The sequence below is a fragment of the Poecilia reticulata genome, chromosome 15, assembly GCF_904066995.2.
Source record: "Poecilia reticulata chromosome 15, P_reticulata-male-v2, whole genome shotgun sequence".
Taxonomy (NCBI): Eukaryota; Metazoa; Chordata; class Actinopteri; order Cyprinodontiformes; family Poeciliidae; genus Poecilia; species Poecilia reticulata.
Window position 1 is genome coordinate 9,332,260 of NC_088844.1, and position 25,092 is coordinate 9,357,351.

Below are 25,092 nucleotides of genomic sequence, written 5' to 3' on the forward strand. Positions count from 1 at the left end.
TCTGCATTAACGCAAGGGATGCTGCTGCTCTCTTTCACCCTAAAGCCTTTTATATTTTAAACATAACTAAAAACATGAGCGGTTTTGACTCGTTTGAGAACCGACGCCCGCCTGCCTGCTTGCCTGCTTGCTGCCACCTTCCCGCAGCATGGCTCTGGCAGCCAAGCATGTTTCCCAACTCGAGGACTTTCAGTTTGGCATCCTGCATGGAAAACTGGATGAACAGAATGCAAAGTGTTTCTCCTGTCGGCCGTTTTTCTTTCGTCGTCTCTGCTCTTCTGCCTGCTTTCTTGTTTGCGTTTGGTGGGCTAAGCTAAAACGGAGCCTGGCGGCGTCTGTGTGCTTCGAGCAAAGCGCTTCTGTCGTCATCAGAAAGAAAAAAGACACACAAAAAAAAAACAGGCGGGAGATTTGTGTCAGCTTATGGAAAATTGCATAGTGGGAGTAAGACAGCACAAAACAATACATAAGTGTGCAGTAAAAGAGAAATAACACATGGTTTTTAGATTATTTTTTAAATGGAAAAAAAATCTGAAAAGTGTGGCGTGCTTTTTGTGTTCAGCCACCTTTGTGGAACCACGATACAATCACAGAGGCACAGAAATTCTTACCCAGAACCTTTGCAAAATAGTTCAATAAAATAAAATAAAAGCTAATTTCATAATAGATTCTAAATTAAATTTCTGTTTGGACTTTGACTGGGCCATTCTAGCACATGAATATGCTTTCTATGGTAGCTCTTCCTGTATTTTTAAGGTTGAACCATATCGTTTCCAGTCGTTTGCAGCTTCCAGCAAGTTTTCTACCTGAATTCTTATCAAAGTTTCCAAACCTACCAAATAAAAGCATCACTGTAGCATGATGCTGCCACCACCAAGCTTAACCACTGTGGCAGTGGGCTCAGGTTGAGGTACAGCGATAAATTTCCACTCTGTCTTTTTTTTTTTTTTCAGAGGTAGTGCAGTTGTTTGCTGTTTGTCTTGTGGCAAACTGCAACAGCATTTTTATTTAGTTTTTTTTTGTTTGTTTGTTTCTTTTTTAAAAATTCCTTTCAACGCTTCTCCTAAAAGATTTGTACAGGGAACGTAACAGATTCCCTGAAACCGGAGCGCCGACTCTCTGCTGCCCTTCCGGAGTTACCAGGGGCCTCTCGGCTGCTTCTCTGAATAACGCTGTTCTGTCACTTCAGCTGTCGACAGCTGAAGTTTTATTTTTTTTTTATTTTTTCTAGATGTCGATTCGTACAGTATTCAGTGAGAAACCCATAAGCTGCTGGGTTATTAATAACCAGACCTGACACGAAATCACAAACAGGTGCAGTCTTTGTTTTGCTAATAAGCCGAATATACGCACTCCACACTTTTCTGATAATAGCAGGCTTCCCCATTAGCTCTGATGAATCATATATATAAATATATATACATATATCTATATCTACATATATATCTATATATATATATATATATATATATATATATATATATATATATAATGTGATCAATCGCTGCTTTTGAATCGAGGTCAGATTCATGTTGAAACTAAAGGCGCTCCGGAGGTTTCGTCCCTCCTCAGCGTTTTGCTGTGTAGACTTTGAAGTGGATGTTACTGCATGCTGCGCTGCATGAGCCAACCACTCGAGTGAAAATGGTCTCAGGAAGCTTTTTCACTTGAAGTGAAAGCCCGACTCTTCATCCCTGCAGTTATCCCCTGTTTTGAGCTCAGATCTTAAGATGCAGATATTAAACGCGTCACTGTTTTTTTTTTTTTTTTTCCTTCTTCCTCTGCTCTCCTTACCTCTTTGCAAACGGAAGGTAAGGGAGGCTCACCGGGACGGGACTAACACAAATACGGCTTTATGTTTCAGATTTATTTAAGGGCCGTGTGTTTTTGCATGTTTAGTTTGCATGTCGGTACCATTGGAAATTTACATGAAGAAACATGAGCACATCTGGTTGAGTTTGAAACATTTTTTTCTTTTGCTTCTTTCATGGACATGGCAAATTGAACCAGAAATGAATCCTTTTAGGGGTTTTCTTTCCAAATGTTCATGTTTCTTTGAGTTTATGATGGATTGAAAGATAATGCTTAGAGGTAGAATAAATGCGGTATGAAAAAAAAAGCTCAACAAATAGACCTTTAATGATCATTGCTGTATTTTTGGGGTTTCTGCTGAGCAAAAAAAAAAAAAAAAGTCTTTAAAGTTTCACAAAATGTTGCGGTGGTTCAAAATATTTTAATCTGGTTGTAAATAATGGCCACTAATTATTGGAAACAATTGGAATTTATAAACCGTGAGTTATAATTACAATAAAAATGTAAAAAAAACAAAAAACAAAATGTAATTATTAAAATGTTGTTTGCTATAACGCAATTTCATTGCGTACATTTTAAGATGCGGAATTGACAAATAGAAATTTGCAAAATGAGTTAAAAACCTTGTAAAATCATGTCACAACTTTACTGATTAACTTTTCGTTTTCATCTAAAAGTTAAAAAGAAGAAGAAAAAAAGTGGCAGATTAATAAAAAAAAAAGGGCTGAAAGTACATTTAGTGAGGCTGTTGCTGCCTCCTGTAAGAAAACCTTAAAAATGTATATTTAAAGATTCTAAAAAAGTGATTAAACTTCTAAATTGACGCACAGGAACCTTTCCGTTCTCGTAAGCGTCTTTCATTAGACTGATTGCCCCCTGCGGTGCGGCTGTCGTGCCGTTTGTTGTAATCATCCATCCCGCGGTGTTCTTGCTGATGTAAAAGGTGAACGCGACGTGAACTTTTCGCGTCTTCGGCTTTGTCTTGCTGTCTCACACTGTCCTCGTCTCCTTGTCCTACTTTCTTTCAGCGTGCAAAACCTTACTGAACAAAAAGTCGGACGGCGTGAAGGTAAGTTCTCTGAGCCCCGTCGGGGCGCACAGTGATTTCCTCCTCTGATTTGAATCTGTATTTATCAGAAATGCGTTTTTATATTGTGTATTTTTAGGGCTTGGTTTCTTTACGTAGAGTTAGTTGCTCTTTTTTGTTGTTGTTGTGTTTACGTTTAAAATTGAACCAGAATTTACAAAATCTCTCATGTTGACTGAGAGTGAGAGTCAGTGCATGCGGTGAAGCGCCATGATCACCAGGGCCGGAATAAAACTCTTGCTACACACAGCGATTTAAACATTAGACACCTACCTCTCCCCTTCTGGACCCTCCCTACATTTGCTCTCTAATATTAACTCCCTGTATTTTTTTTTGTTTTATTTTTTTTAGTTTTGTTTGTTTTTTTTCTCCTCTACAGCTTTAGTATTTCTCTCTCTCACGTTTTCACCTCTGTAAGCTTGTGCAGCTGTTTTGTTTTTCCTCTCTTCCCGGGATCAACCTGGCAGCTTCACTTTTTTTAACTGCTTCTGATGCGTTCCTTGTTTCCCGATGACTCCTTGTTTTGTTTTTGTTTTTTTCCTCCTCCTCCTTTCCATTGCCGTCTGTCAGAAAAGGAAGTCCAGCTCAAGTGTTTGTTTGATGGTGAGATCGCCTCTGTTTGTTTTGGCTGGGCCTTTTTTTTCCCTCCTCCTTTCTTCTTTTCGAGTTTACCTCTGTCTGGTTATCCTGCTTGCTTTTTTAAAATTTCTTTCCTTCTGGGGAAAGATGTTTCCGCTGTCTTTTTTTCTTCTTCTTCTTCTAATTCTCTTTTCCTGTTGGATTTCCTACATCCAACACCTGTACGTCTCCCCCTCCCTCCCTCTCTGCCACCATATTGGTCCCATGATGCCGTTTTAGCTGCAGACAAACGGCACATGCCGAGACTGTGATTCTTCTGCTAACCACTAAAACTTAAATCCAAAAGCATTACAGATATGAAACTTTGCCCTTGCTGCAAACTTTTCTACACCTTTACAACCATGTCCCCCTTTGTCCCAGTATTTACATTTTGATTGTATCATCTTTGCGTTTTATGTCTGAGAATTCATCCCTTTTTTTTTTGTTTTTGTTTTTTTTGTCCTGTGAAAACAGCTGTCTTGGTCACCTGTGCAAAATAGTTGGAAAATGCTATACTTTTTCAGATTTAATTGAGCTTTTTAGGGCTTGTTCAGTGCATTTCTACAGTAAATTACAACCTTCAGTGCTTTTTACATACTGAAACACTCTAAATACAATAATTCAAAACTTGACGAGCAGAATGTGTTATTTCCTAATTTTCCGCTGAGTTATTATAGCAAACCTATTCTAACTCCAATTTGGGAGTCACGGTGCTTAAACTCATTCAACTTGTACTTTATGGATGTTTCTTTTTTTTTTTTTGTATGATTTTTGCCGGTTACAAACCTGAATGCAAACAAGGTAAGCATTCAAAATGTTTAAAATGACAACGAAAAGCGTACCGTTAAAATGTCTCGAATTGCGTTCAGAGGCCACAAAATGATCCAAAAGGGCCACACATTGGCCCGTGTGCCACACTTTGGACACCCCTGGTTTGTGAATGTTAGGAGCACTGACTATTAAAATTGGATAGTCACTTTGTTCTTTTAGCGCAGTAATAATTAATGTTGCTTTTCCTTTTCATAAACGAAAGCCATTAGATCATGTGCACTTTATTTTCTCTTTTGCATTTTGGTAAAAAAAAAAAAAAAATCAGTGAAACCGTGATATTTTTCAGTCAAGGTCATGCTGTTGCACCGCGCCTGACATAAACACATCCCTCTCTGCGATTAAAGAGCCTTCATCAAGGCCTTTCACTGCATGCACAGACCTGCACTGGTTTATTATTAGCACCTTTATTTCAGATTCATAGATTTGTTTTTGTTGTTTTTTTTGTTTGATTTTTTTTACCTGAGAGATGAACTCAACTTGTTTGAACATTTTTCTTTTTCTTTTATTCTTTCGTCCATCTAGCAGACGCCAAACTTTTTTTTTTTTTTTTCCTGTAGGCAAAATATAAATGTCTCAGTTTTAAAATATTTGTGCCGAGTTCTACACTTTTTCCTCAACCTTTTATTGGTACCTTTCATTGTTTACAAATTACTGTTCAGTATAACCAAAATAAGTCAGAGGTAGATTCATAGCACTGAGCAGCGGAGAAACGTTCGGCGCACCTCCTGCGACACGTGCAGGGTTAGCGTATCGAGTGTGTAGCTCAGCCGCGTCGTAGCTCTGTTCCTGTTTTGCTCCTTGTGGCTCCCGTTGGAGGCCGAACGCCTTTAGCGGGAGTCAGTCTGTGTTGTGTTTCTTTGATCCCAGTCGCAGGGAAACAACAGTAAAAACAGTGTAGTAAGCAGCAGCAGCAGCACCAAAGACAGCAGCATGTCATCGTCCGCGCCAATGGTACCCACATCTGTTTACGTTCACTTCCGTTGCTTTTTTGTGAACTCATTTCATGTTTTCCTTCGTTTTAGCGTTTCGTTGCTCTGTGTCGCCCCCTGTGTTGAGTGAAACCTCCTCTGTCTGCGTCCTCTCTGCCTCTCTTTCTAAACAAACAAACGAAAAACAAAAAAACCCGACAACTTGTGGTGCTGGTGGAGAATTGGACGGCTTTAACACTTGGACAGCTGCTCTGTTTCTCCTGGCTCATGTTTTACCCAAACCTCTTGCGCACGCACACACACACACACACACACACACACACACACACACACACACACACACACACACACACACACACACAGACACAGACAAATTACTTTTCATTTTAAGTTTACAGCAGATACTTTAGTTAAGTTCTCTCCAGCTCACCTGGGTCAGTATCATATGCCCAAAATGTGTAACCTGAGTGTTACTAGTTTTGGCAAAGTGTTTTTTTTTTTTTGGATTAAAACAAATTAAGGAGGATTTCTGGGTACAACAAGAGCTTGATAAGTCGAGTGATGGATTAACTGCAGGAGGATGCAGCCCCTGTGTTTATAGATGAGATTTTAACACCAAAATGAAATCGAGTGGCTCTTGAACAAGAGAAATGGAGATTTGGCCATTTTGAGAAATTTGTAATTTGATAAAACTGAAATTAGTTTTTGTTTTGTCTTTACAACTAAAGGAAGCCGAGTCAGTTGCTTAAAGCACATTAGGAGTTAATTATTCATGCTGTGTACACACGTTCAAATTGTAGCAGACATTTAAAAGATGGTTAAAACAAACATTTGAGAGATTTTTTTTTTCCTTAGCTTAGCCCTAAAATCTGCATTGCTTCAACAAGTTGATTTCCCTCTTAAGCAAATAACCTGAATATTGTTTCTTCACGCTGTTGTTTTGAACCGGCCCAGTCTGATCGAGAATTTATGGGAGGAGCTAAAAATTAGGGTTATGGAAGAGAGTTCTTTAAAGCTCAAAGATTTAGAGTTTGTCGTCAGAGAAATGATTCAAATACCAGAGGAAACACGGGAAACATTCCTGGTTAAATAAAAATAATTTCAAATGTTAATATGACACCGTTGGGAATTATCCTTTGAAGATTCAAAAATATTTTAAAATAATGAAGTATCATCTATTAGCGGTTAGCATAGTTAGCTTTGTTTCTCTGTTTATTTCCTAGAAATTCAAGTTAAGGCTTTTTTTCCTGATAAAGAGAGATTAAAAAAAAATTAAAACAGGGTTAGCCTTCCTCTTAGCTCTTCAGAAACTTGCGTTATGCAGCCTGAAGGAATGCTAGATGGAGAGAATATGATTCCCTGTTAAACAACTTTTTAAAAGTATCATTGATACTGAAAGTGACCACTTTGACTCTCCCTTCAACATGACTTCATACGATGAGTTCACTGATTAAAACAGCCGATCCAAAGTCAGGACTTTTTAAAAACATTATTTTAGTAAAATTTTAAGCAGTTCAAATACAATTCTAGTCAGCAACGTCACATGAGCAGTAAACCTCTGGGTTACTTATTCTTGTGACGTTGCTTTCTGTACAGGTGTCCTTTCCCCCATTTCCTGTCCAAGCCTACGTTTCTTTAATCCCACGTTAGTGAAGGGGCTGCATGTTCCCAGGTTGAGTCCAGTGCTAAATTAAACCACACACAAATGCAACTAATCTAGAATACTGTGTTTTGTGTGTTTCTTGAATCTCGGAGCTCTTGAACGTCTTTGTGCCGAATGCTTCTGTGGCCGAGGTCCAGACTGAGGAAGAGTCGTCGTCGCACCAACAGCGTGGGCATCAAAACCGACGTGCAGATTTCTGATGCATCCTCACAATTCAAACAGGCTCACTTTGCAGACCAATAACTTTAGGAGGGCTGGTGCAAGACGCTGAATTTTTATTATTTTACACTTTGCTGCCAGGAGGAAAAAGCAGACATTTAATTTAAGATGAATGATGAACGAGGAGCTCGGTGAAGTGGTGCTCCTTGTGAATGAGCTTGAAGCTCTGCTGGGTGGAGATCTAGCCCTGCTCCGGAGGATGACCCTTCAAAATAAAAACCACTTGTAAAGGAAGGGAGATGTAGCCGCATGTAGTTGGCGCTTTATCTGCTGCTTTTGATCGTGAGCTTTCCAGTCGATATCGACGGAACCGCACATGGTTCCAACGACTTACAGGTTATGAGTACGCTTCATGAAGTCTGCACTGCATGCATGTCTTACAGAATCCTCCTCCTCAGTCATGGCCTCGTTGGTGAATGCGTGTAGTTTTTGTTCATTTTTGTGCGTTTTGGAGACTCTATTGGTCACAGAATCAGTGCGGGGGAAACGAACTCTGTGCCTTTGACAATCTACCGTAAACAGTGTCTGTGCTGTCGCTCTTGTGCCCTGCTGTGTTTGTACTTGGGATTGTTTTGTATGTCTCTGTTTTCGTGGAATATGCTGTTATTCCGTGGCATCATCCATCCCCTCCCTGCATGGTAAAGTGTCTCCTGCCTCCCCCCAGGAAGCCCAGACAACTGTTGTACACAACCCAACAGACGGCACCAAGGTAAGCCGCTCCTCCTCCGACCTGAAGCCACCAGCCCATGCCACTGATCAGAGTACGCATTGATAAAGAAAACATCTCAGACACCAAAACATGGAGATTTAATTGTGTTTTTGTGAAGCAAAAATATATTTCTGCCTCTTTTGGATTAACTTAAATTGTTTCACGCTTTATTAAATTAATAATACGTTGTTAAAGATCTTTTTTTGTTTTTACAATCCAGTCTGCTTCGTTAAAATTGTAGTTTTCCTTTAGGAGGAAGGCTGTGTAGGGTAGTTATTAGTAGTTCATATCATGTATCAGATGGAGCTTAAATTGGAGAGCAGGGCCGATCAAGAGTAAATTTCTAAACTTCTCCCAGAGTCTAATATTTGCATACCTCATTAATTATACCAAACATTTGGTTACATGTAGGCCCTGATTGTTTTGCCCCTTGCTGTCACACTTTTTCTAGTTTTTAGGAGTTTGGTATCTGACTTTTTCAGATATGAGAACAACAAACTATTGAGCTTAACTTAGAAACTATTTTTAAGGAGCCCCTTCTCCTTCACTTTTAATGTTTGTTTCACTTTACCATTTGAATTTCTAACTCATTTGAACTGCTCTTGTCTGTCTGTAAATGATCTCCTCGAAGAAAATTTAAGATTTGACTTGGATCATGGAAACTGTCCTGTGCTTGGTAGCAGCTAGCTTGGCAATGTTGAACTTTTTAGCTTGATTGCACTACTTAAAATTTTAAGTGAATTTTGGATTTTAGGTTATATGAACTGTTCATAAATGCTCACCACAAGTAGGTATTTGACTTTTTTAGATCTTGGAAATGCTCTCTTCAATTAGCCCTGCTCTGTTAGCTTGACTAACTTGACTTTGATCATTAGCTTTATTCCACCAGTTGAATTTCTAATTTATTCTTCACACTGAAATTACAGTAAATGTCCATAAATATTCCACACAAGAAGAATTCAAAATTTGCCTTCCATAGATGTTATAAATTCCTTTTTAGTGAGCCCTCTGCTAGCTAGCTTACCTTTACCTAAACCTTGTTAGCTCGACTTAACCTTTTCAAACTTACTCTTCATACTGAGATTATTCTGAAAATCCAGGTATTCTTAAGTAATCCATGCAACAGAATAGGAGTTTTTATTTCCCCACTAACCAGAAACATAGTTGAGCAAATATGAAAATCCAAATAAATGCTTTGAGATTCATCAACCGAGTAAAATAGTTAAAAAAAAAAAAAGAATCCTTGATGTAGACACTACTTTATGAACTTCTAAAGAAAACACAAATGTCAGATTTATATAACATAAAACATTTTGTGAAAATCATCTTTAACAACATCAGACTTTACGAAAACATAAACGGTCTTCTTCTCAGATTAGTTCACAAGCTCACAAAGTGTTACTCGAACAAGATATTCTTTATACCGACTCTATTCTCGCGTTGTCACCCGACATGCTCTTCCTCTTGAAGAGCGGTGACACGGCCGGCAGGCGGCCAGACATTACTTAAATGAATGATTAAAAATGAATCTGTCACGCAGCTGCCTTGGCGTGTGCGGGCGGCTCTGTGCGTGTCCCCGCGGCCACCGCCTCGGCTGGTTTGTGCTCCTGGGAGGGAGACATCCACCCTTCCATCTGTCCGTCAGGTTGACTGTGTCCTCACAGGCACTGTGTCCAGAGCTGTCCATCATGTCTCAGTCATCAAACTCAACATCAAAGAAAAACTTGTTTTTTTTCTCTCTCTCTCTTCCCCTCCCTCCCCCACTCTCCTCTTGTCTTTTGTCCGTGTGTCTTTTTGTGTGAACCCTTCGTGTTTGACAGGGCTCCACAGAGAGCTGTAATAACGCCGAAGAGGAGGAGATGAAAGGTAGGAAAGGTACTTGTCCAACTTTCACGTTCTCCGCATGCTTCTTTCGGCTCACTTTATGGCATTTTCAGATCAGAGAGATGGAGAAAAAGAGAATGACAATTTGTTTCCTTCCTTTTGTATTGAGGTAATGCATGACTGCAGGGTTGGTGTTTTAAGGCATCTGTCAACTCTTATTCCACAACAAAGAGCTTGGGTGAGGGCTGGGAGTCTTGAGGATTTTGTAGTGAGATGAGCATCACGGGAAAGATAAGTGTTGCATGTAAATGGTTTGCTTTTCTCCAAGAAAATAAAGAGGGGGGAAAAAAAAAAAAAGGAACCTCATTACCAAACAACACAACGCTTCTACTCTTTATTTATTTATTTTTTGTGATAATTGCATGTTGCTTTGTCAGACACTGAAAAATGCCAAGGTTGAAAGTTTCCATTAGTAAATGTTAGGAGAGGAAAGATAGGTCCCACGTTTATCATATTGCGGTTACTTTAAGTGTTGGCACATTGAGAGTTGAGAGTTTGCTATAAATTAATGCCACATGAAGAGTGTTTGTGATGTAAGCAGAATCAATGCAAAAATGAATTAAAAAACACAAATTCCTGAACATTGTCACTGACTCTTCTTGAAGGATGATAAATATGTTCTCCCACTTTTTATCCATTTTTAAGGAAACTCTTCTCCATAAAAACGTGCTCCAAAGTGAATCAGGCTCCATAGAAAGGCATAAATACATCTTAAATGGTCCAAATTACCAGCAGAGTTTCACATCATTGCATCCTTAAAGCTTAGCTGCTTTCCAAAAATTGGTCTGATTGTCGTCTTGCGAGAGTTAAACGTGACATACATCACATAATGTTGGATATGATGTGGATTACTACTTAATTACAAAGCCGAGCTGGTTCAGAAATGAGAGCAAAAAATGTAGAATGCATCTCAAACATTTACATTCTGTCACCTTTCAAAGACAAACTTTGATTTACTGGTACATTTTGTGACAGATCAAGACACAATAGTGCTTAAATGTGAAAGGGGAGCTAAATAATACATAGTTGTTGAACAGAAAATGATTGGGAAATTGTGGTGTGTGTTTGTATTCAGCCTTATTTGAAACTAACACTTTTATATACACATCTTCACAAAATAGCTCCAGATTCGTCAGGTTAGACAGATCTTGAGCCCAGGAAAGGCTTGGTAGGTTTTTCCGTTGTTGATTCTCTACATTTCCAGACGATTGTTTTTAAAATCTCCTCCTTAAAATGTCTCCACAACATTATCTAGGATCTTCACGATGTCCAGTAATGCTCTCTAGCAAACCTCTGAGGCCTTCACAGAACTACTGTGTTTATAGTTGGACTCTTGACCAATTGAGCGACTTCTGAAGTCGCCTAAATGGTATTGATATCCTAATTAATATTCTGGCAAGTGGTTGGCCTGGACTTTGCTTCGGGGTATCGAGGTAACGGGGACTGAACAGAACTGCACAGCGCACTTTTCTCTGATTTTCTGTAATGAAATGGACAATTTTGCTGACAATCTACAATTCTACACTTGTGTAACATGTCTGTTACACAAAATCTTAGTAAATACATTGGAGTATGCGACTGTGACAATATGTGAAAAGGTTCAAAGGAGGTGAATGCATTTGTAAAGCAGTGCAGCAATAATATTATTTAGTATTATGTAATTTCCATTCCTTTCCATCCATCCTGTTTAAAACATATGGGTCATTACCGGAATCTACAGGGAAACGTCAATGAAGGCCACTGTGAGTTAGCAGAGCCAAATGGGAACGTCCCACCTGTTTGTGTTTTGCAATGTGTTAACGTTGTGTTTTCATTTTGTTCCCGGTCCAGATGAGGTGGTGTTGAGTGTTGCTGATGTTGTCAGCTTGCATGGCGCGTTGTGCTTGAAGTGTTGGTGGGATTTCGCAGTTTCCTTCTCGTTGTGTCATTTCAAATGACCAACTGGGATATTTATATCCTGCGGGCTTGCTTATTGTCTTCAGGCTGCCTGTCGGTGGACCATCTGTGTGTGTTTTGTGTGTTTGTCTTGACAAACAGCAGTGGCTGCTGGTACAGAGAGTTCAGGGACAGGGCAGTGCAGCAGACCGCGTCTCCTCACCGTCCACCTGTAAGTCAGCAGGTTATTTTCTGTTCCAGTCTTCCTTCTACAGCCAACATCGATTTTTCATCATTTACCCCAAATTCCCTTCTAAATGGTCCATCGTTTAAAAAGGAAGTAAAGGAGTCCTCCTTCCTTCTTCTTAATCTCAACCAAACTTGTTTCTGCTCCCTATCCTGCATTGCCATCTGCTGGCATGATGATATAACTGCAGTTTTCTGCTTCTCAATTTTCTTTCTAAATCTCTGTAAATATTGACTGTGTAGAATAAAGCTCAGTGGCCATTCATATAATTGGACCAAATGCCCTTGATATGCGATTGGTTCCCTGTAGGAAGCTGGAAGTGGGCCCACGCCGGGGTCCGATCAGTCAGACTTCAAGCTGCAGGCGACAGGGTGAGCGTTAAGGGCCTGTGTGACGCCTTAGACAGCAGGCTGGAAATGGTTTGTTGGAGATTTATCTCTGCCCATTTTGCCTACGCCTGATGAAAGACTTTATGGACAAACGTACATGCAGATGTTAGGGTATTTTCTGCAGCAAAAGGTTGTTTCTTTTGTTGTTTTTTTTAGTTCGCTTTGCTCGTTAACTCCTTTGTAACAGCTCTGTTTGTCCGCGCGTCCTTAAAAAGTCTTAAATTCATTCATTTAAAAGTAAGGTCTTAAATTTTCAAGTTTGCCTTTAGTAATTTAATGGCAGTTTTGTCATGATAGGACGTTTTCATATATTCAGGGTTTTTTTGGGGGGGGGGGTGTTTTCTTGTGTAATTTTTCTTTGACAAAAGTTAAAGTTGCACTCGGACATTTGCTTTCCGAGTCGACCGTCCAGGCTACTGCTAACTAGCTGCTAGCATGCCTTTGCTAGCCAGCTAGATTTTCTTTAGAGTTTGTCATGGGTAAGTGCATAATTTACAACCAGATGGGTGGATGAAGTTTATCCAGTTCTGTGGAGATGTAGGTATTACATGTTCTCAACAGGGTAACTGTTTGGGTATTTTACGATCTCATTTACCTGCTTCCTGGTAGCTGAGTGTGCGTTCCCAAACTGAAGTGTGTTTGGTGTGTTTTGAAGTGGTTTTAAAGCGGTGTGGTTTAACCTCCAGACGATTCCTGACTTTCTGTAACGTTTCCTGGCTGTGTGCCCCTCCTCCTCCTGTTTCTGCTTCAGCTCGGAAACAAGAGATAATAAAGATGACGGAGCAGCTAATCGAAGCCATCAACAACGGGGATTTTGACGCTTACACGTAAGTTTTTTTTTTAAAATCAATTTGTCATTGCCTGGGCAACATGTGGAATAGATTTAGTTTTGGTTGGCTCTGTAGGTCAGTAATTGATTTGTCTTCCTGCAGGAGAATCTGTGATCCTGGACTGACTTCTTTTGAGCCAGAAGCTCTTGGAAACCTGGTGGAGGGCATGGACTTTCACAAATTCTACTTTGAGAATCGTAAGCTCCTCAAGACTCTTTTCCGTTTAGTCGCTATACCCGGCATATATACAAAAAAAAACCAATGCATTTGTTCCTTTGGTTGGTTCATGTCCCATAAACACGAGTCGATTTTAACATGTTACTTTCATCTTCCAATTATTTCAACAAGCCAACGCGCGTCTTTTACCAAAACTCACCGTTTTCGATAAACCACCCACAGCGGGTTTTGCTCCTTTTGTGTTGTTGCAGTTCTGAGTAAAAACAGCAAACCGGTCCACACCACCATCCTCAACCCCCACGTGCATCTGATCGGCGAGGACGCCGCCTGCATCGCCTACATCCGCCTGACGCAGTACATGGACGGCCAGGGGCGGCCTCGATCCTGCCAATCGGAAGAGACCCGCGTGTGGCATCGGCGCGACGCCAAGTGGCTCAACGTTCACTTCCACTGTTCAGGAGCACCGGCTGCACCGCTGCAGTGAACGGACAACCCAGGCCCAGGTGAGGCAGCAGCGGCACAGAGAGAGGAGGGGGGGGGTCAGCGCCTGGTTTATGTCGCGTTTGACCAGCATGATGAGCAGGGAGCCTAGAGCCACTAAGCCTGTGCAGGTGTGTTCAGGCCTCCTGTCACGTCGCCCTTTGCTATTGTGCAAGCGCCCTAATTACCTGTGAATCCTGGTAAAGTTTCATTTATTTGCTCTGAATTTTAGCTAGCACTAGATGGCAATTTATTTTTATTATTTTTTCGATCAAATTTTGCGTTTTTCAATATTTTATTTTTGGAAAATCTGAATTCTTTTTTTTTTTTTTTAAGATACACACTTGTTGGGTTTTGTAGTTCAGAGTGATGTCAGCACGCTCAGGGCGGCCATCTTGTTTGAAAAGCACGATTTTACGGCTTTTGCTTATTTAGACTTTGAAGTCAACTCAGAGTTGACTGCTGGCTAGGCTATGATTTTTATTTTTTTTTTAATTGTGAGAAAAACTTTGAATATTATCAGAACGTTATGAGAATTAAATAGTAATTTTATGAGAACTCCAACATGAAAAATAAAGAATAAATTGTGAAGATATACTTTATCGTTTTTACCAATAAAGAAGTATTTCGTTGCTTAACACGTCATCAAATTATTACCAGGAGCATGATTTTTTTTTCATTTACTAAAGAAAAAAATTAAGATTTTAAATTAGATCTGGTATGGAAAAAAATAAGAAATTTTATGTTCAAGCTGTGTTTCGGGGTGTGACACAGAAACTCCCACAAAATCTGCCACATCTATGCAAAATACTCCACACACTGACCTGCAAATATGAACGGCACACATTCGCAAAATGTTTGCCTTTCACTCCGCTCTACTTTTCACTATGTAGTTTGACAAGCGTGCTGTGAGCTAGCTGCGCAGAGACTAATTTTTTATTTTTATTTTTATTTTTTTTTTCTAGGTTTGCCTGAACTCTAAAGCTACTTTTCTCTCCGAGGTCGGAGTGGAGCCTGGATCCTGGCTGGGACGAGGCTGCACGGGATACTCAAAAGTGGGGAAAATATTACAATCTTTGAAAAGGAAAAAAAAAGTAACAAAAAAAAAAACACGTAAAAAAAAAAAAAAATGTTTCAAAAGCTTGATTGACCAACACCAATCCAGTCCATCCCTTACTAGATGATGATGATGAGGATGATGATGAGGGGCTCAGCTGTTGGGGGGCCCTTGCCTTGCAGACGGTGCATGCTTCTGATGGCTACACAGGGGTGATGCTGTCCTGGTCCTTGTTCTACCGCGGCTTTTTTTTTTCTCCTCCCCCTGCCCTCCTCCCTCCCCCCAGGTCTCGGATTTGTCTGATTGTTAGAAATATAAATATTCATCACCACTTCAAAAGATTTCCTGGAGCAGTGGGAATGTTTGGAATGATGTGGTCACTTTGGGCAGAAGCAGAGCAGCTAAGTGTTTACTTTAATGCAAGTATTGTTTGTGTTTGAGTTAACTGGGATATGGATGTGCTGGTAAGGTTCATGGGAATGAGTGACTAACGTGTGCTTAATGTCAGGTTGGTTTAGGAGTCGGGTTTTAGCCCCTGCAGTGTTTTAACTCCTCATGTTACCGAAAGGACCTTTTAGTTTTAGTTTTTTTTTTTTATATATATATGTTGAGAGCTTTGTGTTACTTTCTAGTTGATGGTTAATTTTTTTTTTAAAGCATTCTGGGTTGACTTTTTTCTTTCTTTTTTTTTTTTAAGAAAAATGGGTGTTATTTAATAGAACTGTCTATAAAGATATATTTATATTGAGGAAACTATGGGGAAATTAATTGCTTTGTGGATGTAAGAAGGGAACTTGTGCAGGAGATTTATTTTAGTTTTTAAAATTTTAAATTTAAGCTGTAAATACAAAGATATCGCCACAAACATGCATGCACACACGCTCACAGTGACCCTCCCTCCCCCCTGCTCCTATGAGGTCGAACTTTTTAGATGCTCCCCCATCTGTTTGGTCTGCAATGATTCAATCCGAACACAAGGTGGCAGCGTTGGTGAAAATCTGAATCTTGCCTTAAAATGTCCAAATCTGAACTTCAAGTAGGCGTTGTGGACGCTCTCTTGGTTTCATGTTTGTGTGTTTTTAAAGGTAAAGCATGATTTCTCCAACTAGCCATTGGCCTGTACTGTTTTGTTGTTGTTGTTGTTTTGTTTGCACACTTAAAGACTCGATGCTGTTGCTCTTCTGAAGGAGTGAACCTTTCTGCAACTCCAGGTTACGCTTGCCAAAAAAAATCTCACCGCCTCACTCTACCTCTGCCCCCTCTTCTCCCATCATTGACCTTCACCAAGCGGTCCCGTTGCCATCGCAACGCCGCATGACGGAGTCGAACCCGTCTCTTTTTTTTGTTTGTTTTTTTTTTGGTTTGGTCATGTTCTAATCTGTATGTCATCGGTCTTGGCTCGTTGTACTTCAGTGTGAAGTCCTGCTAATGTAAAACAGGTTGCAGCAGAGGGATTTGATGGGAAGAGGGCTACAACCAGGACCTTCACTGACACTAATCAGTGGGATCTGGAACTTTTTTTTTTTCTTTTGATTTTTTTTTAAATCAGTCTCTGTTCTAAATGTTGTGGTCATAAATGTTTCGATGTTTGCATTTCAATGTTTCTAGGTTGAAAATAAAAGGAGCAGGTGACTTTTTTAAATGATACGGAAAAGTTGTTATATGAACTGTTGTCTCCAGTCTGGATCACAGCATGACAGAAGCACACGAGATCAAAGATTCCCTCATCGGAGGGAGGGGTGGGGGGAGGGGAGGACAAGAACGCACATGTGTGTCTCTGTGTTTGTTCCACGGTGTCGTCCGAGCTGTGTGTGACTCTGTACCAGCAAATGAGCAAGGCTTGTTGAGTGTCTGTCCTGCGCCAGGCTGCTCCATGGTAACTCACGCGCTATAAGTCGACTGACGCTTCTGACCACGACGTCGTGTGTGTGTGTGTGTGTGTGGTCGAGCGAACTTTTAAGAAGAGAAAACCATCTGTGAGCCTCGCCTTGTTGTACAAACTGCCTGTGCTTCTGTTCGATCGACGTATCTGAGATGCCATGAAAACTTGTGTCCACTCCTCCACCCTTTTGCACCACCACGCTTTGTAAATCTGAATCTGTGTGATGTTTTCTATGCTTCCGAGTAACTTGTTTGTGCTGTGGGCACCGGCCTGGTTGTGTGTCGATGCCACCAATCTGAAAATGTATTTTTTTATTTTGATAACAATCGTATGTGGGTGAATTCCCATGCACCAATGGGAAGATTGAAACAAAGGAGGGTAATAAAATAAATAAAGGAAGGTTCAAGCACATTTAAGAGGTTAGCTTTAGAGTTGAGGGGTGTACTATGAAGCAATAAGCAATACATTTGAAAACTGAGCATAATGAAACCTAAAGGTTATCACATTCATATATACGGGTTTTGGATTAAAGTTATGTTGTAACCAGCTAATAAGTAAAAGTCAAATTTAAATATTAGACCATGTCGAATATGTATACAATTAGTGATCGTAAATTACAAGTGTCACAGTCAGGGCAGAGCTTACGACAAATGTTAGTTATTTTAGCTAATGTTTTAATCCTTAGAATAAAATATTGAAAGCGGTGAAGTAAAACTGATTAAGCAAATTCTAGATGTGCTGAGGAACTTCAGATGAAATTAACAGCTGTAGATTCATATCTACCATCAAACAAAGCTGAGTGGTGGCGGTACATGCTGTAGTTTCATCTTTAATTGCTGATGTGATTCTTCTTATTTCAATAAAAGGCAGAAATAGTCTTTGAAATTTACTCTGGTCAGACTTGTAGCTCACAATGATTAAATTGATTTTAATAACAAATTAGGAAACTTGTCAATTGAAAACATTGCCGAGTGATGGCTTTTCCCCAAATTCAATGATGCCGTGGTTCATTTTATGATTTTTTTTTCTTGGATGTTTTACTTGTGATGATTTAACTGCACTTGTCAGATTCTGCTTTTGCTAACTGTCGCTAGTAAGCATGCAAGAGGGATGGTCGCTATCGACTTTGGTAAAGTAATCATGTACATCTTTGAAATAAGTGCATATCGGCTGATGGTTTGCAGTGACGGGGAACACATGTCAAAGCAAAAGACACAAAATATTTTCTTATCCAGTAAAACTTTTATGTTCACAAACATCACAGTCACCTTGATGGTCAGACTGTTGACTCCCTTCTTGAAATATACTTTGCAGCTGTGCCATGAGCCATTTTGTCCCCCCTTTCCTTTTTTTGTATTTAAAAATAAAAAGACTAAAATGTAATGTTGAACCATTTCTGAGCGGTGAGGCTACTTGCTCTAAAATATTTGCCTTTCACTGTCCATTTGATGATTGTACAGCTACAACGGCACAAGTAAGAGTCCGTTTACGCTAATGCAAAGTTTCAAGAAACTTAGTTCTTCTGGCTTTAAAAAGATCATGACAAACGTGAATTTAACAGAAATGGGCAGAGTTGTGGATGCACTTATTGTCAACAGTCGACAGATGGACAGTCGGTCTGGGTTTGTCTTTTGTTTTTCACTGAATTTTCAGGTTTTTTTTTTCCAGGTATACTCAGATTTTTTGTCAAAAATATTGATGCCTCACAGTCGGTGCTTGAAACTGAAAGCCTCAGCACTACGAAACATTTGTTAGTCTTTTCCCATCAGTTCAGTCTGGCTGTATGAAACCTGCTTCGTAGTACATCGCTTGAACCAGTCTAAGGTGAGACACCATTTGTCAAAGTATTTAGAACAACCTTGGTCTTTTACACCAATTTTACATTGTTGAAGTTAGTAAAATCAAATCCCCAGTAGTCCAATATCTTAGGACAACTTTCTTTCCTTTTGGGGCATAATGCAAGATTACTATAACATACCAAATTATAGCAAGTTTATCCCCTAATCTTTAATTACAGGGATTATTTACTGTGATTTTAAAAATAAGCGGCGTTTACCCTTTGAGTTTCCCCTCTACTGGTTTCATTTAAGTGGGGGAGGGAAAATAAGGTATCTAAAATACAAAAAGATTATATAATAAAGCACAAAAATCAAAAGGAAAGCTCGATTTTTACGGTACCTTGTAAGTTTGCCTGCCTAACTCCAGAAACCAACTGGATAGGACAAGATGGTGAAAGTGCGCCTGACAATTCCAGGGTTTTAATATATAAACCTTCAGACCTTTACAAGGTTCAGCATCATGTAACTAACCTCCACATGCACAAATCCATCCACCGTAGTTTCCTCCATGTCGTTATCTAGGAAACGTGAAGTCAAACATGAAGGGTATGCGAAAGAAAGCACGCGAGGATTTTAAAGGTCTTACTTTTCCTTTTTTTAAAAAAAGGTCAAACTGGTTCAAATACTTTGGCAAATGCTGAACATGCTTTCTTCAAAACTGTAAAGTGAAATGTGGGAAAACATGCTACAAACATCTTGGGGTGGAGGGGTTAGAGTAAAAAGGAAAAAAAAATCTGAACACTATATATGCAGTTTTACAAATGGAACAAATATGCATGTATGTCTACTTTCTGGTAATTTTTCACTGTTGATAAATGGAAATTTATTTGCATCCACCATGAAATGGTTGTCTGATATATAAATATAAAAGTGTTATTCCACATAAAAAAAGGATTAGCTGAAGCCTTAGCTTAATTCTGCTCCTTTTAAAGTCAATATATTGCATTGTGACCTTACAAACAGAAGGGGCTACATGTGTCTAAATTCAAATGGATGCTGGATTTTTTTTTGCATGACTAAAATAAAATCCTACAACAAAATGGTTTGTTTTGACTTAATAAAGTAACCAAAATATATTCATCTTCCCAGCATGCAGATCTGATCTGGAGGAATTATACCTACAATTATCTCCTGGACCTTTTAAGAATTCAGGTTTCATTGTTCACCAAACAAAACATTTTTCTTAAATCTATAAACATGTCCTGAGTCTAAGGCTTTCCCCCCCTCCTTTTTCCATATTTCCCATCCTGGTTATCCAGAGTAGTGGTTGATCAAACCACGATCGTCCAGAAAGAATATCGATGGCGTCTTAATGTTTCCACATAGCTAAATCTGATAATTAGGTCATTAGAAAGACACTGTAGTAGCTCAGACATTTGATTCAAGCTTTGGACCAGGAGCGCACACTCAGGTTTTAGAATACCAACCCTCAAGAACTAGCAAGGTCATTGCCATTCACTGCTCCATCCGGTTTTTTTTTTCTCCCATCGAGCTAGATTTCTCCGGCTAAAACTCAACTGGGCCACTCGGCGAACAGAAGATGATGTGAATGATTATTCTGTCGTGCACCGTTTTTATAACTGAAAACCACCTGAAGTTATAGCAATGGCAGAGGAGGAAGTGAATAAAGTCGTTGAGTCCACGTTGGCCACGCTTCCAACCACTGAAATAACAGCCACTTCGTTCGAGTCGGCACTTCCCTCTTTGCAGTAGAGGATGGTTGTTTAAATTTCCAGTAGGCTTCATAGCAATGAGTTGGCCAAACTTTATACATTAGGTAAAATTTAAAACTTCAGAGTCCAGGACACCTTAATTTTCTCAAATAAGTCGAAGGTCCAGACCATCTTTACGCAGCAAAGCATGAGACAAGGGGCTGTTTTTTTTTTTATTAACCAGGCTACTCGAGGACTGAAATTGGACATCCACGTTTTAGACGTTCGTCTGCTGAACTCTGGAGATAAATACTCAGGTGTGTTCCTAAAGGCCACTGTGCTTAATAAGGAGACATACACAGTACTCTTGATAATTTTTAATTACACCAAATGGAGACATGTAAAAGTGGAAAAGGAGAAAACATCAGGTCTCATTGTCACCATCATGTTCAACACAACAGAAACGTGGAGGTGTTCTGCAGGCGGGTCACCTGCTCCAGTCGGACGCAAAGAGCCTTTCCAGAAGTTTACACTCAACACTGTTTAGTCTTAGTGATATCTGTACATCAGAGCAGGAGAGGAACTATTAATGACTACCATATGGTTAACTGTATGACAGAGGAGGATTTTAGTGGAGATAAACAGTGTGTCAGGTCATAAACATCGTCTCCTAGGCAACCTGAACATTCCCAGGCTCAGTCTCTCCGTCTCCCTCTCAAGCCAACACACCAAATACTTTCATGGCTTTATGTCCCACCGCATCTGGCTTCTAAACCTTCGGACCCCATCCTCTTCTTGGTCGGATTAAGAAAGTGTAATGATTGATTGCTCCATGCAGATTGTGATTCTTCAGTGTAAAACAGAAGCTGGAACCGAACCGTTTTTTTTTTTTTTTGTGCTGACATGCTTCATGTTTTTAAAGAGTGTCCTCCTGTTTAAAGAATGTAGTTGTGGCTTCAGGCAGAAGACGATCCATCTGGCGTTGAAGATACGAAGATCTGGGAAAAGGAGTTCTCAAGTCTGGGTCGAGATTGCTTTTTTTGGCCGTTGTGTGAACATTGGCACTTAAATCAGTTCACAGAGACCAACTAGTGCGCATCAAAGATCTGCCACACTGGAGTAAAGTGGCAAACTGTCACAGCAGTCTTTAAGGGGGTGGCGGGGAAATGTCATTGTGATATTTTGTAGTATTTCACTGTTGCTTCCTTGATTCAAGGAAAAGAAAAACAGAGAAGGAAGCCACTTTTCTCCACTAGTGTCCTGGATCTCCTAAAAAACAGTTGAATCTGGGACATACAATCTTTTCTCACTGTAGATGGCTGCAGAAGATTAGCTCTACAAAGCTTCAGACACACAGCTCCAAGGCCACCTTTCTCTGAGTCGCACGCAAGCAAAGAGAAGTGCAAACAATTGGAAAAGAAAGACAAGTTACAAGAAAACTGGCAAGAAAATAGAGCAAAACTACAGTTAAAGAGAAAACAAAAAAGTTTCACTATACCAGTAAACATTACAGAGCCCCTTAATGGACAAGGGGGATTTTTCTTTTTGTTTTTGGCGTTACCTCGCAAAAGTATTTAATTCCCACGCAATAATTTTTGCGTTACATCACTGTAATGTTTTTAGTAGTCAGTTTACGCGGCATCTTGAATACTGAAAGTCTTTCTCCTACAATTTAAGGTTTTTCCATGTAGGAATTCTATGCTCAGATCTCCTTTGTGAGTTATCCAACATGTTTATATCTTCATCTTTATCTTTTGGATGAACACATGTCAAACATGGGCTTTCCATTCCTACTGAAAAGAAAGACGTCCAAACTATTTGAATTTGTTATTGTTGTGACTATACAAAATAGGCTAGAGTGCATTTGCAAATTTATTACGAGGGGACGCAATACTTTTGTGAAGCAACGCAAAAAAAAAAAAAAAGAAAAAATCTCCTATCCTCCCCCAGGGGGCTCTGTTAAACATGAATGCTAAACATGAATGCAACAAGGAGAGGAAGAGAAGCAGCAGCTAGCCCGGAACTACATGCAAAAAGGGAAGGAGCAAAGCCATGCAGCAGCCTGATAAAGAGCCAGAAGTCACATCATTATACACCAACACAAGACACAGCATGATGGAGGGAGACTGTGTTGTTTCCAAGACTTTCACTTGGTGAGTCAAGACAACAGGCAGCGTAGTGAAAAATGGACCATATGCCAAGTAGGCCGGGTCCAATGAAAACCCCTGAGCAGGCGTTTGGCACCGCAGGAACTGTGAGGGGAGGAGGAGGGGGTGGGGGACGCTTTCAGGGAAGCAGGGATAGGGAGGGGGGAGCAAGTGCACAGCATGATGGGAGACATCTGTTACACAACCACGTTGTAGGGGTTCCCATGGAGACAAAACTGACCCAACAATTTTTCATCCAGCGCTCACTCACCACGCGCTCGCAGCATGGTAGCGGACGGGCGAGGGCTCAGCAGCTTTGCTGCGGCTCCCCGCTCCTGCTTTTAGACTTTCTGCCCTCCACATCTGTAGGATAAAGGCAATGTTTATGTCACATCTGTAAAAAAACCAAACCACTTTCATCAACTTCATCAATGCATATAGTGTCCATTCAGATAAATATATTTAAGAGTAAAATAGCACCTACAAAAGCAGAAATAAATACAACTCTACATGCAAATAAGTTTGGCACGATGAGAGATGTTTATCTTTTGATTATATAAATTACTAACTGTACAAAATGTGGCTGAGTCTAGCGCACCAACACGATCCTTTCTGCAGTGTGGTGCATTAAGAGCAATAAAAGGGGGAAAAAAAAAATCAAAAATGAAATGATGCATGCTTCATTGACAAAATAATCAAAAACTTGTTAACCTTCATTATCCATCTTGCATTTTAACAGCTGCTGTACTCAGTCGAAATCTAAAAGGTAAATTTCACCCAGGTAATGCTACGATCCGGTCCCTTCACAGTCAACTTTCACTTGTCCCTTTAATGACACCCAGAGATCATTTTGAGAAAGAAGATGCATCATTTTGTCACCAGCCCCAGAGATTAGTTGGAGCCCACAAACACCACAACCCACCACCAACCCAGCAAAGCCTCCAGTTCAGATATATGTACACATGAAATTGAAAAAAGAAAGAAAAAACTTTAAATGCACAAAAACAGTGCACACGTCAACAAAAAGAAATTAAATTTAAAATCCATTTTGATTCTCATCATCAAAATTGCTGTTTTAACTCAGGCTGACAGAACAAAGCCATGCAGTTTAGTGAACAACGCAAACCGTGGAAAACACTCTGGCAGTAAATCATACCACAAAGTGGGAGGCGAGTCTATCATGTGACAAAGCTGCTTCAGTGTCACAGGGACAGTTAACTTGGAACAGCAAACGGTTCTGCTGGCTATAACGGATCTTTGAGAAACGAACAGGCCTTGTGTGATGGCCACGTCAAAATAAAAATAAAGAGCAAAACCATTTTTAACCACTTTGATGAGAAAACACAACAACAGCTTTTTGGGCAGAGGAGAGTTCAAAGTCCCACCCAAGTAAGAAAAAAAAAAAAAGAAAAGGTAAAGCATTCAGCACCATGACAAACAGAAAATGACCTTAATGCACCAAATAATAATAAAAAAAATTGTGCTCTGACATGCAGGAAAGGAAGATTAGTTCATCCAATGATTTCGTTCTCCAGCTCTAGATGAAGTTCTGATCGTCTGGTGAGAAACCTTCAGGTGACTCACACACAGCCGTACTCGTACCACAGTGACTGGCTCTCCTCTGGGCTCAGAGTCTGCTCTGACTCAGCAACGCTACTTGGACCAATACCATCATCGTACGCCGTCAGGCGGGCTGAGCTGGACCTCATCGGCCCGTTGGACTGGCTGTGGGGGCTCTGGTTCGGCCCGGGGCGTGGCTGGGCCGGGGGGCCGCTGATGTTGCTGACTAGGGTGGGGTTCAGGGACAGGAAGGGGAGATTTTCTGCTGACTCGCTAAAGATGGAGTCCATAAACACCGACTCTGCGGTGAAGGAGGGGCCGAGGAAAGACTCGAGGCTGTCGAGGTCGGGGTCCTCTGAGCTGTGGCAGGGTAGGCTGACAGATTTGGGCATGGGGGAGGCGATGTTGGGGTGGTACTCACTGGGTGTCGGCTGCGAGCGTACTCCAGCCTTTGGGGAGGGGGCGTGAGGAGAGGCGTCAACAGACACGGGCTGCCGGTGGTCTTTGGACAGTAGGTCATGGATGCTGGTGCGCCTTGTGGTACCTTCGGCTGTCGAGATGACACTGCTGGCCCGGGGCAGTGTGGAGGAGGAGACGGCGGAGTCCAGGCGCTCGGAGACGGACGTGGCTTTTCCCTGGGAGGAGAGGCTGGGGCGGAGAGGGGCGGAGCCTCTGACACGCGTGCTCTCGGCTTTCCGCAGGCTTGGCCGGCCGGGCTGTCCCGAGGACTTCAGAGCCCGGTCGGCGCTGGTCGGCGCCGCTCTCCCACTGCTGGAGCGTAAAATGCCCCGCGCCTTGGTGGAGGCGCGATCTTTCTGAGCGTGCTCAGAAGACGCGGAGAGACGAGGGGAATCCACCGTGAGGTTCTCCTGACTGCCAGACTAAAGAGGAAAAAAAAATAAAAAATCAAGACCAGGTCGTTCAAAACCTCTGAATGTCCTTTGTTTTGAAGTGCTTTGAAACAATTATTCATGATTAGTTGTATTAATTGTGATTACTCATGATTAACTGATTAACCGATTATTGAAATAATCATCAAGTAATTTAGTAAACTGATAAATTGTTATATTTGATGGGAAAAAACAAACAGTCAGAAGATTAAATCTAAACTGAACAAATAAAATGTACACATTTAGCAATTATGATGATTAAAAAAACACCTTAGACTGCAATTATGCTTAGCCAAATCTCCTCAAATTAGGAGCA

The 25,092-nt window shown here is 40.6% G+C and overlaps 2 protein-coding genes across 11 annotated transcripts in view; one reads left to right on the forward strand and one right to left on the reverse strand.

The window, feature by feature from the left end:
* The window catches only part of camk2g2 (calcium/calmodulin-dependent protein kinase (CaM kinase) II gamma 2), a 62,597-nt gene extending 43,030 nt beyond the window's left edge, over positions 1–19,567 (forward strand). The window contains exons 14-21 of the mRNA XM_008428756.3: positions 2,841–2,881; positions 5,216–5,299; positions 7,824–7,868; positions 9,689–9,743; positions 13,015–13,090; positions 13,196–13,290; positions 13,522–13,773; positions 14,716–19,567. Of these exons, the coding sequence (XP_008426978.1) occupies positions 2,841–2,881; positions 5,216–5,299; positions 7,824–7,868; positions 9,689–9,743; positions 13,015–13,090; positions 13,196–13,290; positions 13,522–13,754 (629 nt within the window). The 3' untranslated portion in view covers positions 13,755–13,773; positions 14,716–19,567. The remainder of the gene's footprint in view (positions 1–2,840; positions 2,882–5,215; positions 5,300–7,823; positions 7,869–9,688; positions 9,744–13,014; positions 13,091–13,195; positions 13,291–13,521; positions 13,774–14,715) is intronic.
* A 974-nt stretch (positions 19,568–20,541) lies between these two features.
* The window catches only part of ccdc88ab (coiled-coil and HOOK domain protein 88ab), a 69,921-nt gene continuing 65,370 nt past the window's right edge, over positions 20,542–25,092 (reverse strand). For 6 of the 10 annotated variants that reach the window (XM_008428750.3, XM_008428747.3, XM_008428748.3 and 3 more), the window contains one exon: positions 22,751–24,767. In XM_008428750.3, the coding sequence (XP_008426972.1) occupies positions 23,907–24,767 (861 nt within the window). In that variant the 3' untranslated portion in view covers positions 22,751–23,906. Of the gene's footprint in view, positions 22,721–22,750; positions 24,768–25,092 lie in introns of those variants that run through there. The other 4 variants (XM_017309029.2, XM_081616157.1, XM_008428753.3 and 1 more) reach the window with 4 other exon arrangements.